Source organism: Mobula hypostoma, chromosome 3, assembly GCF_963921235.1.
Source record: "Mobula hypostoma chromosome 3, sMobHyp1.1, whole genome shotgun sequence".
Classification (NCBI taxonomy): domain Eukaryota; kingdom Metazoa; phylum Chordata; class Chondrichthyes; order Myliobatiformes; family Myliobatidae; genus Mobula; species Mobula hypostoma.
In genome coordinates, this window is record NC_086099.1 from 15,256,021 (window position 1) to 15,275,354 (window position 19,334).

A 19,334-nucleotide genomic window follows, 5' to 3' on the forward strand; every position below is an offset into this window, starting at 1 on the left:
CCTCCAACACAGGCTTCTTTCCGGGTTCTTGCAATTCGTATGCTTAGCCTTATCCAGGAGATGTGGTGGCCTTAAAACAAAGGACTGATATTTAAAGTCCACCATGTGGTGTAGTTAATACTTAAGTAATGTTTGAGTACCCCTGCATACATATTGGTTGACTGAGCATTCCTGTTTGTTTAAGTAATTCATTCCAGGTTGTATGTATAAATATACACAAAAAATGCCGGTGAACACAGCAGCATTTTTTGTGTGTGTTGCTTGAATTTCCAGCGTCTGCAGATTTCCTCGTGTTTGTGTATGTATAAATACGTGAATTGCAGTGCTCCCACGTGATACGTGCGTGCCTTATTTAAAGTAAGCACGAAGTTAGACACACATTTCAGACTCACGTATCTTCCTTTGATTTAGTTTAATATTTTGAAGTTACAAAAGCAACAACACCACATCTACTGGATAAGGCTAAGCAGAATGAATTAAATCCACCACATCTACTGGTTAAATAAAAACCTGTAAAATTTAAATAATAAGCAGTTGCTTTATTTGTAACAGTTTTGTGTTTCAGACTAAGCAAAGCTTTGTGACAGTATGTTAATCACTGAAAACGGGTAAATTCAATTTTAATAATTGATTGGATTGCTACATGGTTTCGGTTTGTTATACAGTGAGTGGGGAGTACATGGAATGCTCTGCCAGGGGCGGTGATAGGTGCAGATATATTATAGGCACCTGGAAGACAAAAAAATGGAAGCCTAAGTTCGGCACAGCATTGTGGGCTGAACTCTGTTGTAGTGTTCTTTGTCCTGTGGTTTAACAAAACAGAGAATAAGATTTATTAAGACCATATACTAATAGCAATTAATATTGTGATTGTTCTCAGCGGTTTACTGAGTGCGAGGACACTTCTGAACAAGCATCATCAACTTGTCCAAGCGCTGACCTTCAAAATCATAAAGGACTATGTGATGAAGAGATTACAAAGGTAAGATTTAAAGACAACACCACTGGAGCTAGCGTCACCCTTCATTACAAAGAGTTAACTCACGCAGCATCCACACCTGCACGTTAAATTGTCTAACTCACCCATAATGCTGGAGGAACTCAACAGGTCAGGCAGCATCTGTGGAGAGGGAAAAAGGATTTGCTGTTTTAGGCCAAGACCCTTCATCAGGAGTTCAGGCTGACCTGTTGAGCTCCTCCAGTGGTTTGCATTCGATTTCTTTATCATTCTGCCATTGGCAGTCCCATTCCATAAACCTTTCAAAATTAGTCTGCTTTGTGAGATACTTTGTCTCAAAGTGTTTATAGGATCTGCATAGATAATATTGGCCGCAATCAGTTCATCAAGAAGGGTCTTGGCAGAAAATGTCGACTGCACATTTCTCTTCATAGATGCTGCCTGGCTTGCTGAGTTCCTCCAGCATTTTGCGTCTGCTGCCCTGGATTTCCAGCATCTGCAGAACCTCTTGTGTTTATAAACTGTGCAGCTGTGCAAGCTGGAGCCAGAGATAACTCATTTCAGAGCAGGAATTGGTGTTGCTGTGCTGACCGTCAGAACTGTAACTAAAATGGCTGCAGCATCAGTGTGAGATAGCTTTCTCTGGGTGCAGTCTCAAAATCAGTCAAATACAAAGAAAAAGACTGGTTTATCAAGAGTAAATGGGCTTTTAGCAGCATCATAAACAGGAGAAAATCTGCGGATACTGGAAATCCAAAGCAACACACACAGTACACACAGCCCTGATGAAGGGTTTCAGCCCGAAACGCCAACTGTTTACTCTTTTCCATAGATGCTGCCTGGCCTGTTGAGTTCCTCCAGCATTTTGTGTGTGGCATCATTAGGCCTCGACAATTTCTTTTGCTTTGAAAATATAATTTTATAGGTGAGCACATTTCTTTAGATGGAATTTAATTACAGTACTGTGCAAAAGTCTTAGATATATAGATAGGTAGATAGATATAGATAGAGATAGCTAGGGTGCCTAAGACTTTTGCACAGTACCGTAGCAATTTTATGTATTGCACTGTACTGCTGCCGCAAATAAAAACAAATTTCATGACATCTGTGAGTAGAGATAAACCTGATTCCGATATGGGTCTTTATTCTGGTCTGAGAGTGGGAAGGAGGCAGGGAGAGGGGAATTATGGTTAGAAAAAGGGAAAGGTGGGGGAGGGAGTGGGAAGCACTAGAGAGACATCCTGTAATGATCAGTAAAGCAATTGTTTGGAACCAAATGGCAACCCCTGGTGTCTCAGAGCTGGGTGTGTCTATACCCGCTCCATCCCCCTCCCCTGGGACTCCCTCTCTGCTACCTATCCCACATCCTTGCCATTCCCAGATTTACAACCTCGCTCTCCGCTCCATGTTGATAAATATAGTACTGTACAAAAGTTTTAGGTACCCTAGTTATACTTATACATATATATACATATGCCTAGGACAGGGGTTCCCAGTCTTTTTTATGTGATGGACCCCTACCATTAACCAAGGGGTTTGAGAACCCAGTTTGGGAACCCCTGCCCTAAAACCTTTGCACAGTACTCTACTCTGAAATGTATGAAATATTTTTATGTTTCTGTCTCTTTTATCTCCTCGCTTAAGTTGTAATGGATTAGTTTCCTTCTATAATACAATGATTCAGTGATTCTGTTTCTATGATTTACGCATCTTATGTGGATTTTATCTTTGTTTTATTTTTTTCCCTTTCTATCTGATGTATATTGCTTGCCTTATACTTCTGGTTTAGAATCTGTGGGGTGGAAATTCATCTCAGGCAGAATATGGCTTTGGATAAATATTGCCCCACATCCAATGTTTTATTGTTTTTATTTAGAGACACAGCATGGTAACAGATCCATCCATCCCACCAGCACCACGCAAATATACTCATATGACCCATTAGTCTACTAACCCATAGGGCTTTCGAATGTGGGGGAAACAGGGGCGCCCAGGGGAAACCAGCCAGTCATGAGGAGAACAGACAAGTTCCTTTCACACTCTCAAATAGGTTCCCACTCCTGCAGAATTATTTTACTCATTCTGTAAAAGCTTGGGAATTCTATATCACTGTTGAAACCATATAGGAGCAGGGCAGAACTCATTGTTATTGCTTCATATTCTAAAGAATATCACAGAATGTTTGGTTCTCCAACCATCAGCAGAACTTGATTGTTGATAGATACTGAAATCACAAGGAAAATATCAATGTGCTTTGATATCAAGCAGGTGAACTGAGAGGTCACTTGATAGAGATGTACAAAATGCTAAGAGGCATAGATAGTGTGGACAGTCAGAGACTTTTTCCCAGAGCAGAAATGGTTAATAAAAAGGGATATAACATAAAGGTGAATTCACGTCTTCATACCTCTGTGCTCGACCCATTGCCCCGGCACCTTAGCAGTGATTGAGTTCTTCTTGTCCTTACCTACCACCCCGCATTCAGCACACCATTCTCTGCAACTTCCACCATCTCCAAAGGGATCCTACCATCAAACATACCTTTGCATCCCTCCTTTCTCCTCTTTCCACAGGGATTGCTTTCTTCTCCATTTGTCCCTCCCCACTAATCACCTATCACCTTCCAGCTATCTTCCTTCCCCTCCCTCCCCACCATTTTATTTTTTTGCCTTCCCCCTTCTTTTCCAGTCTCTGAGATGGGGGCTTAGCCTGAAACGTCAACTACTTGTTCATTTCCATAGATGCTGCCTGGCTTGCTGAGTTCCACCAGCGTTTTGTGTGTGTTACTTTGGACTTCCAGTATCTGCACAATTTCTTGTGTTTATATTGGAGGGAAGGTATAGGGCAGGTGTTCCCAACCTGGGGTCTACGGACCTCTCAGTTCATGCTAGGGGTCCATGGCATAAAAAAAGATTGTGAATCTCTGGTATAGGGGATGTCGGAAGTAGGTTCTTAACACAGAGAGTGGTGAGTGATTGGATCAACCTGGCAGAGTTGTTGGTAGAGCAGAAATACTTAGGGTAATTAAGAAACTTTTAGAATAGCACATGGTTGATAGAAAAATGAAGGGCTATGTGGAAGGGTAGGGTTAGATTGATCTCAGTAGTACACATAAAATGCTGGAGGAACTCAGCTGGCCAGGCAGCATCTATGGAAAAGAGTAAACAGTCGACATTTTGGGCTGAGGCCCTTCATCGGGACTGGAAAAAAGAGATGAAGTCAGAGTAAGAAGGTGGGGGAAGAAGTACAAGGTAGTAGGTCATAGGATAATTGGGAGGGGGAGGGGTGAAGTAAAGAGCCGGAAGTCCAGTGGTGAAAGAGACAAAAGGTTGGAGGAGGGGGATTCTGCTAGGAAAGGACAGAAAGCCATGGAAGAAGGGGAAGGGAGAAGAGCACCAGAGGAAGGTGATAGGCAGGTAAGGAGATATGGTTTTGAGAGGGAAACAGGAATGGGGAATGAAGGAGACGGGAGCAATTATCAGAAGTTTGAGGAATCGATGCTCATGCCATCTTAGATTGATCTTAAAGTAGGTGAAGAGGTCAGCACAACATGGGCTGAAGGGTCCGTAATGTGCTGTGATATTCTGTGTTCTATGAATGTGGTGTACAACCTAACATAAGTTTGAATAGAACTGTTATTGTTCTGACGTGTGAGGACAGTAAGAACAAATTAACTTAGACAGCTCATTCTAATTGACACAGATCTTCTCAGGACAAATAGAGTTGAAGGATATTCTCCCAGCCAGTACGTCTCCAGCTGAGACAAACACTCGGATGTAACTTTCCTTGTTGCAACAGGATTTAACCTTAGCATGTATGTGTCATCTAATAGCTTAGACTTATTATGACAGCTAATCACTCGAATTAAGAAGGATAGCTCATGGTATTGATAATGACAACATCTGTATGACAAAGAGAACTTTCTGGAGTCTGAGTTCATATTGCCAGTTCTTACCTTTGTACTGTATTTTACTCCCTTCACTCTTCATAACGACTACACTCTAAACAGGAACTGGACAGATCAAATGAATGAAAATATTTGGCCATTTTTGGAAAAATGACACAACTTGGCAATCTGCTTTCCATAAAAGAAAAGACAGGTCAATAGGTTAGTCTAATCATCAGCACTGAAGCCTCAATGATAAGAAAAGACAAACTTATAGGCTGAGATAAAGGCATTGGAAAGAATCAATAAATATTCCAATCTCTGAAAGGAAGACAAAAGAGACAAAAGGTAAATTCCTGGCAACACATGGGTTACTGAAGGAACTCAGCAGGTCAGGCAGCAACTATGGAAAAGAGTAAACGTCAATTTTTCAGGCCATACCTTTCATCAGGACTGGAGAAAAAAGATGAGAAGATGGTATAAGAAGGTGGGGGACGGGAGGAAGAAGTACAAGGTCAGTGGTAGGTGAAAACGGGAGCGGGGAGGGGTTAAGGCAAATTCCTAATTACTTAAAAATAAACCTGGAAACTTTTAAATGTGGGACATTCAAAAGGAGATCTTGCTAACAGCTGAAAATTACAAGTTCAAAGGGTCTGATGTGAAGAAAATCAAGAAGCCCATGTTTTCAAGTTCAGTAAAAGATCAGCATACCAATTGACTCTATAAAATGATAAGAGGCATAGATCGAGTGGACATCTAGTGACTTTCAACCCTGGTGAAGATGGCTAATATAAGAGAGCATAAATTTAAGATAATAGACATTTAAGAGATTCTTGGATAGGAGAAGGCCCTCTATTGGTTGAGATCAACCATGGATGTTACGTCCTTACTGTCTACGTGATACACCAGCCAGCTCAGTATGATATGGAGAGCAAACTGTTGCCTGTAGCAAGCTCCCCTTCTCCACACAGCTGACAAACCCAAAGGAACTGCAGAGTCCGATACAGTTTGGCACCAGCGGCGGTGCAGAAATTACCAATCAGCGTTGAACTCAGGGTTGCCCTAGGGACACCAGCTTCGTACTTCTACCTTGGAATTTATTCCCTAAGCCTTCCCCATGAGTGGGTATAACCACAGGACAGCGGAAGTTTGAGATCAGAGCTTTCCTTTTCCCAAATGAGCTACCAACCATGGCTAATGAGTCCCATCTGCCCAAAGTGACTGGTTTTAAGGTGCCAATTGCCTGCAATTGCCCATTTTCTTGTCAGTGGAAATGGTTCTGCTGGACTTATGAAGGCCAGTGGGTTGTTAGAGTAGATTTGAGGAGCATGCCCACATTAGGGACATTTCAGAGACTCTTCGAAAGGTACGTGGATGATATAAAAATGGAGAACTATGTAGGAGGGAAGGGTTAGATTAATCCTGAGGTAGGTTAAAAGGCCGGCACAACATTGTGGGCTGAAGGGCCTGTGCTGTACTATGTTCAAAATAGACATCCGTTCCTATCACCAGAGATTCTTACCGAGGAATCTGCAGCTAAAATATCGATTTGTTTGTCATCACCATGATTCCAGGTAATTGAAACAAAAAAATGATGTGACAAATGTGTAAAATCCAGAAGCTCCTCTTTTCCTGGGGACACAAGAGACTCCTGATGGTGGACCTCTGAAGTAACACACAGAGGAGCTGGGGGCTCTCGGTGAGTCAGGCAGCCTCTATGGAAGGAAATAGACAATCAATGCTTCAGGTTAAGACCCTTCATCAGGACTGGAAAGAAAGAGGGGAGATGACAGTTTAAAAAGGTTGGGGGTGTGAAGGAGTGGGGCAAGAGCAGGTTGATCCAGGTGAGGGAGGTGATAGGCAGGTAAGAGAAAGAGGGAGGAGAGTGGAAATGATGTCAGAACCTGGAAGATGATAGGTAGAAGTGACAAGGAGCGGAAGAAGATGGAATCTGATAAGAAAAGACAGTGGAACTTGGAGTAAAGGGAAGAATATGGGAAGGGAAACCAGTGAAAAGAAAATGTGGGTGATGGGCAGATGAAGAGGTGGGGCAGGAGACAGAGATCAGATGAATGGGGGCCAGTAGAATCTGGAGGATAAAAGTTGGTGGAGGAGAGGCAGAGGGGACCTTAGAGAAATTAAAGAATTCGATGTTCATCCCATCAGTTTGTGAAACCAAGGTGGAATATAAGGTAATAAGGACATAAGCCGGGAAGATGTGGAATCGATATGGGTAGAGCTGCGTAACACTAAGGGGCAGAAGACGCTGGTGGGAGTTGTGTACAGGCCACCTAACAGTAGTAGTGAGGTCGGAGATGGTATTAAACAGGAAATTAGAAATGTGTGCAATAAAGGAACAGCAGTTATAATGGGTGACTTCAATCTACATGTAGACTGGGTGAACCAAATTGGTAAAGGTGCTGAGGAAGAGGATTTCTTGGAATGTATGCGGGATGGTTTTTTGAACCAACATGTCGAGGAACCGACTAGAGAGCAGGCTATTCTGGACTGGGTTTTGAGCAATGAGGAAGGGTTAATTAGCGATCTTGTCGTGAGAGGCCCCTTGGGTAAGAGTGACCATAATATGGTGGAATTCTTCATTAACATGGAGAGTGACGTAGTTAATTCAGAAACAAAGGTTCTGAACTTAAAGAGGGGTAACTTTGAAGGTATGAGACGTGAATTAGCTAAGATAGACTGGCAAATGACACTTCAAGGATTGACGGTGGATATGCAATGGCAGGCATTTAAAGGTTGCATGGATGAACTACAACAATTGTTCATCCCAGTTTGGCAAAAGAATAAATCAAGGAAGGTAGTGCACCCGTGGCTGACAAGAGAAATTAGGGATAGTATCAATTCCAAAGAAGTAGCATACAAATTAGCCAGAGAAAGTGGCTCACCTGAGGACTGGGAGAAATTCAGAGTTCAGCAGAGGAGGACAAAGGGCTTAATTAGGAAGGGGAAAAAAGATTATGAGAGAAAACTGGCAGAGAACATAAAAACGGACTGTAAAAGCTTTTATAGATATGTAAAAAGGAAAAGACTGATAAAGACAAATGTAGGTCCCCTGCAAACAGAAACAGGTGAATTGATTATGGGGAGCAAGGACATGGCAGACCAATTGAATAATTACTTTGGTTCTGTCTTCACTAAGGAGGACATAAATAATCTTCCAGAAATAGTAAGGGACAGACGGTCCAGTGAGATGGAGGAACTGAGCGAAATACATGTTAGTAGGGAAGTGGTGTTAGGTAAATTGAAGGGATTGAAGGCAGATAAATCCCCAGGGCCAGATGGTCTGCATCCCAGAGTGCTTAAGGAAGTGGCCCAAGAAATAGTGGATGCATTAGTGATAATTTTTCAAAACTCGTTAGATTCTGGACTAGTTCCTGAGGATTGGAGGGTGGCTAATGTAACCCCACTTTTTAAAAAAGGAGGGAGAGAGAAACCGGGGAATTATAGGCCGGTTAGCCTAACGTCGGTGGTGAGGAAACTGCTGGAGTCAGTTATCAAGGATGTGATAACAGCACATTTGGAAAGCGGTGAAATGATCGGACAAAGTCAGCATGGATTTGTGAAAGGAAAATCATGTCTGACGAATCTCATAGAATTTTTTGAGGATGTAACTAGTAGAGTGGATAGGGGAGAACCAGTGGATGTGGTATATTTGGATTTTCAAAAGGCTTTTGACAAGGTCCCACACAGGAGATTAGTGTGCAAACTTAAAGCACACGGTATTGGGGGTAAGGTATTGGTGTGGGTGGAGAATTGGTTAGCAGACAGGAAGCAAAGAATGGGAATAAACGGGACCTTTTCAGAATGGCAGGCGGTGACTAGTGGGGTACCGCAAGGCTCAGTGCTGGGACCCCAGTTGTTTACAATATATATTAATGACTTGGATGAGGGAATTAAATGCAGCATCTCCAAGTTTGCGGATGACACAAAGCTGGGTGGCAGTGTTAGCAGTGAGGAGCATGCTAAGAGGATGCAGGGTGACTTGGATAGGTTGGGTGAGTGGGCAAACTCATGGCAGATGCAATTTAATGTGGATAAATGTGAAGTTATCCACTTTGGTGGCAAAAATAGGAAAACAGATTATTATCTGAATGGTGGCCGATTAGGAAAAGGGGAGGTGCAACGAGACCTGGGTGTCATTATACACCAGTCATTGAAAGTGGGCATGCAGGTACAGCAGGCGGTGAAAAAGGCGAACGGTATGCTGGCATTTATAGCGAGAGGATTCGAGTACAGGAGCAGGGAGGTACTACTGCAGTTGTACAAGGCCTTGGTGAGACCACACCTGGAGTATTGTGTGCAGTTTTGGTCCCCTAATCTGAGGAAAGACATCTTTGCCATAGAGGGAGTACAAAGAAGGTTCACCAGATTGATTCCTGGCATGGCAGGTCTTTCATATGAAGAAAGACTGGATGAACTGGGCTTGTACTCGTTGGAATTTAGAAGATTGAGGGGGGATCTGATTGAAACGTATAAGATCCTAAAGGGATTGGACAGGCTAGATGCGGGAAGATTGTTCCCGATGTTGGGGAGGTCTAGAACGAGGGGTCACAGTTTGAGGATAGAGGGGAAGCCTTTTAGGACCGAGGTTAGGAAAAACTTCTTCACACAGAGAGTGGTGAATCTGTGGAATTCTCTGCCACAGCAAACTGTTGAGGCCAGTTCATTAGCTATGTTTAAAAGGAAGTTAGATATGGCCCTTGTGGCTACAGGGGTCAGGGGGTATGGAGGGAAGGCTGGGTTCTGAGTTGGATGATCAGCCATGATCATAATAAATGGCGGTGCAGGCTCGAAGGGCCGAATGGCCTACTCCTGCACCTATTTTCTATGTTTCTATGTTTCTATGTAATGTTGCCTAATCTGCACCTAGCTTTGACCTGGCAGTGGAGGAGACTGTGGACAGACAATTTGGTGTCGGAATGAGAGAAAGGTTTTTGATTTACCTTAACTTTTTTTTAACAGGTATGGACTTTCTGTATTCAAAAAGTAGATGAAGATCCTTACTGGAATTTTTCTCAAATGTAATTCACCTTAAAATGTTCAGCCAACATTGATCAATGACAGTGTAATTGAAGTGCAAATAAATTCAAATATTTCAGCTTTACTCCATAATATAGGGTGCCACAGTTGCATTGTGGGTAGAGCAACATTATTACAGCACCAGGTTCAATTTTGCCACTGTCTCTAAGGAGTTTGCACGTTCTCTCTGTAATCGTGTGGGTTTCCTTTAGGTGCTCCACTTTCCTCCCACATTCCAAAGACATACAAATTACCAGATTAATTGGTCGTATGAGCGTAAATGGGCAGTGTGGGCTTGTTGGGTCAGAAGGGCCAGATACCACGCTCTATCTCTAAATAAATAAGTAAACTGGAAATCGAAATAATATCACCATTCATTGGGGTGCCATCCTCTTAGCCATTAACCTTTGCCATTCGAGGCTACAGAAATCACCTTAAATTACTGTAACTTTTCAAGGCTGTTGTTTACTGTCCCCAGTGTTAGTATTGTTGCATTTTATACTTCTGCATTTGGTTTCCAAGTGAAAATTTTGTGAAATTATAGGAGAGACGCAGATTCTAACTAGGTCATAGCCCACCAATCTCCCGCAGAACCTACAGACTTAACACATGTAACATTTTCTGAAAATTTGCTAAGGTTGTCACTACAGACCTACGCCATGTGCTGTAATTAGACCTGCCGTGGCTGAATGAGCAATAATTGCTCTCGACTTTTGTAGTTCTGAATTATTTTAGATCGCTGCTCAAGAACATCTATTAATTAACTGCACATAATTATGCAAAGCAATAAAAAAGACAGAACATACAGCATATTTAAATAGTACTTTTCATCTCATCATAAAGTTAAAATTACCTTTTAAGTGTAATTACTGTTATTTAATGGTGGACAATGCAACCAATTCACAGACAGCAGGGTTCCACAAGTAACAGGAAGGTGGACAGCTAGGTAAAGTGTTTTGGTGATGTAGTTTGAGATATAGATATCAGTAAAACTATCCTCATTTTTAGTAAATAACACCATGGTGGTTGTCTGTCGTGTCTGACGATGACAGGAGAGTTTTTGAGGTGGAAAGCCTTTGCACTGCGGCAGTTCCGCTCTCTCGACCTCAGAAGTCCGGGTCTAGTGGTACGAACAAGCATCACAAAATGGGTTCTTCCTTGGTTGCAGTGACATCCCTGACGTCTTCTGTGCCCTATCATGCCCTTCGCTTTCCGCGGAGTGCTGCAGGACCGCCCTCCTGGCGTTGGATCTCACTGTAGATCCCATCTGCCCAGTCTACAGGAGCTGACTTCATGTGCTAGGACAGGCTTTGTCCCGATCTCACCGGGGTACGAGGCTGTCAGCTACCCTTACCTGGTTTAGCCTGCCTGTTGAAGTGATGTACTGGGGTGTGGCCACTGTTGCATGTAGACAGCTACCTGGAGCCACAGGTGAGAGTTGAGCATCCGGTGGGGACCAAAGGTGAGTGAGCTGCCCTGGAATGGGCACAACAAGCCCCTTCACCAGAGACGTTACCCCTCCCTAGGCAACCATACACCCCTAATAAATAATGTCTTTGTGACTATCCCTCGAGGTCGAGGATAATGGTCTTCGTTCTGTTGATCTGCTTATGGGCTCTCAAGTGCCTTATGAGTCCAATCTTGGCTTTGAAAGTTCTTCCACATTCAGGACAGGTAGTTCCAGATGGCAGATCGGGCTTTGGTTGTTGCTGCCTCTCTTTCCATTTTCTTCTCTTTTCTTCTAATTCTGCACATCTGTTGGTTTCGAAAGTTGCTGTTCCTTCTCGGATGATGGCTTGCCAGAGTTTCCTGTCCTTGGCATTGGTTTCCCAATTGTTGATGTCGATGTTACATTTCTTCATGTTGGCTTTTAAGATGTCTTTGAATCTCTTCTGTTTTCAACCTCTTTTACGTTTGCCTTCTTTATGCTGGGAGTAGAAGATTTGTTTCGGCAGATGTTCGTCTTTAATCCAAACAACATGACCGCTCCATCTTAGTTGGTTCTTGATGACGTAGGCTTCAATGCTTGTTGTTTTTGCTTCATTTAACACACTGACGTTGGTTCTTCTATCTTCCCAGCTGATATCTAAGATGTTTCAATGACAGCGTTGATGGAACATTTCAAGTGCCTTAAGATGTCGTTGATATGCGGTCTAGGTTTCTGATGCATACAGAGTCACCACTGCTTTGTACACTAACATTTTGGTGTCTGTTCGGATGTCACGATCATGAAAGACTCTTGTTCGGAGATGTCCAAAAGATGTTCCAGTGCATTTAAGATTGATGACATAGGCTTCAGAACATGAAAATACTGTATATCCATGCTTGATTTAGTGTCACGTTGAAAGAACATTCGTTTGAACAACCCATCAAAGCAGTTTTGAAATGTTAACCCAAGATGTGTTTAAACCATTAACTGAGGCTTGAACACACATTTTGCTGAACAGCAGGCATATCAGTAGTGACCGAAGGTACATGGTAGTTAAATCTTCAGGATCATGATGGCTCTGAATATGCTTCACTGATACTTTCAACACTATTATTGAAATGATATTTAGTAACATTGTGTCTTTTAACATGAAACCAAATGAAGCAGGAAACCATAATGTATAAAACTGAATTCGAATATACAGTAGAACTTAAAAATTCTAGCTGTCTTGTTTCTGAATAGACTTTGGCTGCAATATTAAACAGTGAGGTGTGCTTGTTGTTCACTTCACTGGCAATTGCCAATGGGATTAGCCCGGATTTCAGAACACAACCTATTTGAAGCACCTGTTCAGTGTGATCTCCTCTACAATGGGATGAGTGAACAATGAAATCAAGTGTGAGGCTATGAAAATATCATGTAGATAAGGCACTAAAACATCACGATTCCTCTCAGTTTCCTCCCAAAGATGTGTAGGTTAGGGTTAGTGAGTTGTGAGCATGTTATGTAGGTTGTGGAAGTGTGTGGTGGTACTTATCGGCTGCTCAGACCGCTGATTTGATTTGATGCAAACAGAGCATTTCATTTCATGTTTTGATGTACGTGTGACAAATAAAGCTAAAGTTTAATCCTTAAATCTTTATTACCTTCTGAACGATATTTACATCAAAAGTAAAATGATTTAGGTTTTTATTTTAATCTTCTCAATTATAGGAATGACCCAAACTTTACATCTTGTTTAAAAATTCCTGGTTAATTTTGTTTTTGTTTCAGGAGTTCCAAAATGAAAGGATAATTATTAGAATATATTAATTTTTAATGTAAATCTAAATGTTTACATTTCCTTATGTAATCTATGAAACAAAAATATCACAATCTTCTACTTGTGTCCACTCTTATGCTAAAATGAATGAATGGCTGTGTTGCCCCACTGAGCATTGTGGGTAAGCCGAGCGGGCGCCGGAACGTGCGGCGACACTTGTGGGCTGCCCCCAGCACACCCCTGCTGTCACCACGCATATTCTGCCAAGATTCAACTTCCATACAGTGAAATGCATCGTATCCATTAACAACCACCCCTCCAGTGTGTTGGCTGTTAACACAAGTGACTCATTTCACGGTATGTTTCGAGGTACACATGATAAATAAACTTGAATCTTGAATGTTGGCAGCAAATGTCCCCCTGGGTGAGGTAGATCAGAAAAAGCAATGTAAACTAAAATTAGTACTGCTAATTAAAAAAATTATAATAATCATATATTATCACAGCAAACTATGACAGAAATAGGTACAACTGTCAGCACTAATCATGATGCTTTATACATCTGTTATGTTTGTGGTAGCCTTCTTTAAGATTTTCTAATTAGAATGAACACGATGTCAAGTCCGAGGTATAAGAGTTGCCTCAGGAAAGAGGTTTCACTGAAGAGCCATAGGCTGTGAAAATTGTTGCTCGATGATAGGCCGACTTTATTTCAAAATGCATAAGGAACATTTGTAAGATATATACAGTACTGTGCAAAAATCTTAGGCACACGTACATATAGCTAGAGTGCCTAAGTCTTTTGCACAGAAACCTAGTAATTTTATATTACACTGCGTTGCTGCCACAAAAAAAAACAAATTTCATGACTTCTGTGAGTGATGATAAACCTGTTTCTGATATTTTTTAATGGTTTGTATTTTATTTTATTGAGATACAGCACAGAATAGGCCCTCCAGCCCTTTGAGCTGTGCTGCCCAGTAACACTCAGTTTAACCCTAGCCTACCCACAGGACAATTTACAATGACCAATTAACTTACCATTTGGAATGTCTTTGGGCTGTGGGAGAAAACTGAACACCCGAAAGAAACCCACGTGGTCACGGGGAAAATTATCAAACACTTTATAGGCAGCGCGGGAATTGAACTTGGGTCACTGGTACTGTAAAGCATTGTGCTAACGACTATGATAACGTACCTCCTAATATGGATCTCTATTGTGGACTGAGAACGGGAAAGGGAAAGGGAGAGGGGAATCGTGGTTGAGAAAAGGAGAAGGGAGAGGGCAGGGTGTGGGAAGCGCCAGAGGGATATTCTGTAACGATCAATAAACCAATTGTTTGGAATCAAACGACCTTGCCTGGTATCTCAGGCTGGGTGTGTCTGCACCCATGCCATCTCCCCCCCCCCCCCACCCACCCCACCCCTGGCATTCCCTCTCTGCCGCCTGTCCCACACCCCTCCCACGGCACTCCACCCTCACCATTCCCAACATCCTTTACTCCCGCCAGATTTACAAACTCGCTCTCCACTCCACGTTGACAAATACAGTTCTGTGCAAATGGCTTAGGCATCCTAGTTATATATGTGACCTTTGCACAGTACTGTACTTTATTCCAAAATGTAAAGGGATCATTTTAAGACATATGGATCCTTGCCGAAATGGTAAGACAATGTGGTTACATACAGTAGCATAATGTACAATACCTTGTAAAAGTGAATCATAAACGCAAGATTTTGGAGATGCTGAAAATCTTCAGCAATGCAGACAAAATTCTTGAGGAACTCAGTAAGTCAGGCTGCATCTATGAAGGGAAACAAACAGTCGACGTTTTGGGATGAGAGCTTTGATATGGCAGTGATATCGCACCTGATTCTGATTTATATTGTGTGTATTGACCATGTAAAAGTAATGAACTGTTTTCATTTTGCCTTTGTTTTGGCAGTTGTACTCTTTGGAAATTTAAGCAGGAAAAATGGGGTTGAGAGGGATAATAAATCAACCATGATGGAATGATGGAATAGACTCAATGGCATAATTCTGCCCCTATGTCATATGGTCCTGTTGGCAGTGACATACTGGAAGGAACGCATTGTGTTCTGTCCTTTGTGGCTTTGTTGTTGTAAAATGTAAATAATTGTGAGCAGTTAAATTAAATTAATAATCATTATTTTCTGTTGTTTTCAGAATTCTTCCACTTTACATATATACCATGTGCTTACTCATTGGGATGTATGCACTTGTTCCATGGAAGTCCCTGGGAGAAGTTCCAAAGTCGCTCTTGGATAAATGCAGAAGGTCTTGGTGGACAAATCTGCTGTTTATTAACAACTTCGTTTTGATTGACCAACGTGTAGGTATTTTCAGCATAGAACATAAAGAGTTTTATCATTTTTTGTTCATTTTTCCACACATGGTAAGCTAATTTGTGTATATTGCGGAAATGAAAAGACTGAAGGTGCTGGAAATTAGAAGGAAACACTCAACAGATCAGGCAGCATCAGGAGAGATTTGCAGTTAGCATTTGGAGTCAAAGATCCTGTAGGAGCCATGTCTTCTGTGCTTATCCAATCATAAACAAGAGAAAGTCTGTGGATGGTGCAAATTCAAGCAACACACACAAAATGCTGGAGGAACTCTGCAGGCCAGACATCATCTATTCCTCGATCATTCCATTGATGATGCTTGGCCTGCTGAGTTCCTCCAGCACTTTGAGTGTGTTTTTCTGTGTTTATTATGTGTATTGTGGTAGCTAGTTGCAATAGTGGGGGTTGTAGTTAAAGCGAAGGGAATAAGTTGTGTATCCATGCTTATTTTGTGGCAGTTTGTGACGGGACTGTGGAGGTCATATCTTCATTGACTTCTGAGATAACGCTCAGTAATGCTTAACTGTATGCTTGCTAGTTGCTGATAAAGTAATCGCAGGCTGGCAGCAATTGTTTTGTATAGATTTTGGATTAATTTTGCCGCTACAGATCCTTTTGATGATAAACACAAGAGATTCTGCAAATGCTGGAAATCCAGAACAACACACACAAAATGCAGCATCTACGGAAATGAATAAATACTTGACGTTTTGGGCCAAGACCCTTTTCAACCTTTTGATGATGCTGTCTGACCTCCAAAGTGTTCCAGCATTTACTGTTTCTAATAATAGTGTGATTAGAACATTGAACAGTACAGCAGAGGAACAGACCTTCGGCCCACAGTGTTGTGCTGAACTAATTAAATTAGTAATCAAATACTCCTGCCTGTACATCCCTCCATTCTCAGTACTTTCATGTACATATCTAAGAACATCCGTATCGTACTTGTCGTCACCACCACCCTCTTGGTAAATAACTTGCCCTGTCCATCTCCTTTGAACTTATTCCCCCTCCCCATCTTAAACGCAGGGGGTAAATTCAAAGGAGATGCACAGGGCAAGATTTTTAGTCAGAAGGTGGTAGTGAAGCTAATGTGATACAAGCATTCATGAGGCTCTTAGATCAGTCTATTATCAATCTAAAAGTCTCTTGAAGGCTCTTAGACATTAGAGCCCTCTGGTATTAAACATTTCAGGGGCTTTATTTCCACCAGCAATCAAACTCTTGGGGAGGATGATGGGTTTAGCATGAACGTTGCACATGGCAAATTAGAGAAGAGTCTGCGTGTGGTTAAAATGAATTAAATGTAAGGCACATCACCTACAGGTGTGTAAATATCTGCCGCGATATTCACAGCAGTAACCAGATCGGCCATGGAAGATTTATAAGCACACTTAAATTGGGGTTATTTATTTTATTTAGAGATACAGCCTGCAGTAGGCCTCTTCAGCCCTTCGAGCTATGCCAGTCCAGCAATGCCACAACCCCGATTAACCCTAACCTAATCACGGGACAATTAACCTACCCAGTATGTTCTTGGACTGGGGGAGGAAATCGGAGCACCCAGGGAAAATCCACACATTCCATGGAGAAGAGGAACAGAACCTCCAGCAGAACAGCGCTGGAACGGAACTCCAAACTCCGCAACGCCCTAAGCTGTAATAGTGTAGTGCTAACTGCTACACTACTATAGAGTGTAATCGAGAACTTGATATACAAGTATATGAACAGTTGTTGTACAGGTTTCCTAAGGCTGGGAAAAACTGACAGAAAAATGAAGTTGAGTTTAGGTCCTTCAGCATGATGAGGGAAGGACCTGGCTCTCTCTCTTATCCATTGTCTTAACTGCAGCCAACCTCTGTCTAGTTACTACTGATCCTGCCAATCCCCACATCAGGAAAAAATAATGAAGGTCTGATTAAGGTCTCAGCCCAAACTGTTGACAGTTTATTCTCCTCCATTGATGCTGCCTGACCTGCTGAGTTCCTTCAGCATTTTGTGTGTGTTACTCTGGATTTCTAGCATCTGCAGAATCCTCTGTGTGTATAATCAAGACCTTGCCATTAAATTAGGGAGATATTGAAACAACGGAAATTGCTGATTTTCTTGCACCATTCAACAACTCTTCGCATTTTTCCCACCGCTTGTAAACACTGGGACAACAACTGAATGTACAATAAATACAATGTCGATGAGTTTAGATTCCTTAAGGTTGTTATAGCCGGGAGTAGTAGTGGGGATAATCTCACACTACCTGCTAAGTGCTGCCAATGGCATATGTCTCCAATAGCCTCTGACAACCAAGTCCTTCACATGGGGCTCATGAACTAAATGAGTATTTTGCATCAGGCTTCACTGTGGAGGACACGAGCAGTATGCCTGATGTTGTAGTGTGTGAAGGAAGAGAAGTGGGTGCAGTTACTATTATAAGGGAGAGGGTGCTCAAAAAGCTGAAAGACCTAAAGGTATATTAGTCACCCAGACCAGATGAACTGCACCCTAGGGTTCTGAAAAGGGTAGCATTAGATATTACGGTGGCATTAGAAATTATCTTTCAAAAATCATTGGATTCTGGCTTGGTGCCAGAGGACTGGAAAATTGTAAATGTCACTCCACGCTTTAAGAAAGGAGGAAGGCAGCAGAAAGGAAATTATAGACCAGTTAGCCTGACCTCAGTAGTTGGGAATATGTTAGAGTCGATTGTTAAGGATGAGATATTGGAGTACTTGGTGACACAGGACAAGATCGTACAAAGTCTGTATGGTTTCCTTCAGGGAAAATCCTGCCTGACATACCTATTGGAATTTTTTGAGGAGTTTACAAGTAGAAAAGATAAAGGGGATGCAGTGGATATTGTATATTTGGGCTTTCAGAAGGCCTTTGACAAAGTGCCACACATGAGGCTGCTTACCAAGTTAAGAGCTCATGGAAAGTTACTGGCATGGTTAGAGCATTGGCTGATTGGTATGAGACAACGAGTGGGGATAAAAGGATTCTTTTCTGGTTGGCTGCCAGTGAATAGTATTGTTCTGCAAGGGTCGGTGTTGGGACCACGTCTTTTTGTGCTGTATATCAATGATTTAGATGATGAAATATATGGCTTTGTTGCCAAGTTTGCAGATGATATGAAGATTGATGGAGGGACAGGTAGTGTTGAGGAAATACGTAGGATGCAGAAGAACTTAGACAGATTAAGAGAATGGGCAAGAAGGTGACAAATGAAATGCAATGTTGGAAAATACATGGTCATGCACTTTGGTAGTAGAAATAAATATGTGGACTATTTTCTAAACAGGCAGAAAATCCAAAAATCTGAGATGCAAAGGGACTTGGGAGTCCTTGTGTATTACACCCTAAAGGTTAACTTGCAGGTCCAGTCAGTGGTGAGGAAGGCTAATGCCATGTTAGCATTCATTTCAAGAGGACTAGAATACAAGAGCAAGGATGTGATACTGAGGCTTTATAAGGCACTGGTGAGGCCTCACCTTGAGTATTGTGAACAGTTTTGGGCTCCTCATCTTAAAGATGTGCTGGCATTGGAGAGGGTCCAGAGGAGGTTCATAAGGATGATTCCAGGAATGAGAGGGTTATCATACGAGGAACGTTTGATGGCTCTGCCTCTGTACTCGCTGGAATTTAGAAGGATGAGGGGGGATCTCATTGAAACCTTTCGAATGCTAAAAGGCCTAGAAAGAGTAGATGTGGAAAGAATGTTTCCCATGGTGTGAGAGTCTAGGACAAGAGGGCACAGCATCAGGATAGAGGGGCGTCCTTTCAAAACAGAGGTGCGGAGAAATTTCTTTAGCCATAGAGTGGTGAATTTGTGGAATATGTTGCCACATGCAGCTGTGGAGGCCAGGTGGCTGGGTGTATTTAAGGCAGAGATTGATAGGTT

General features: G+C 42.1%; 1 protein-coding gene across 1 annotated transcript in view; it reads left to right on the forward strand.

The window, feature by feature from the left end:
* The window catches only part of oacyl (O-acyltransferase like), a 65,988-nt gene that overhangs the window by 28,281 nt on the left and 18,373 nt on the right, over positions 1 to 19,334 (forward strand). Inside the window, exons 4-5 of the mRNA XM_063042016.1 lie at positions 881 to 982; positions 15,261 to 15,426. Of these exons, the coding sequence (XP_062898086.1) occupies positions 881 to 982; positions 15,261 to 15,426 (268 nt within the window). The remainder of the gene's footprint in view (positions 1 to 880; positions 983 to 15,260; positions 15,427 to 19,334) is intronic.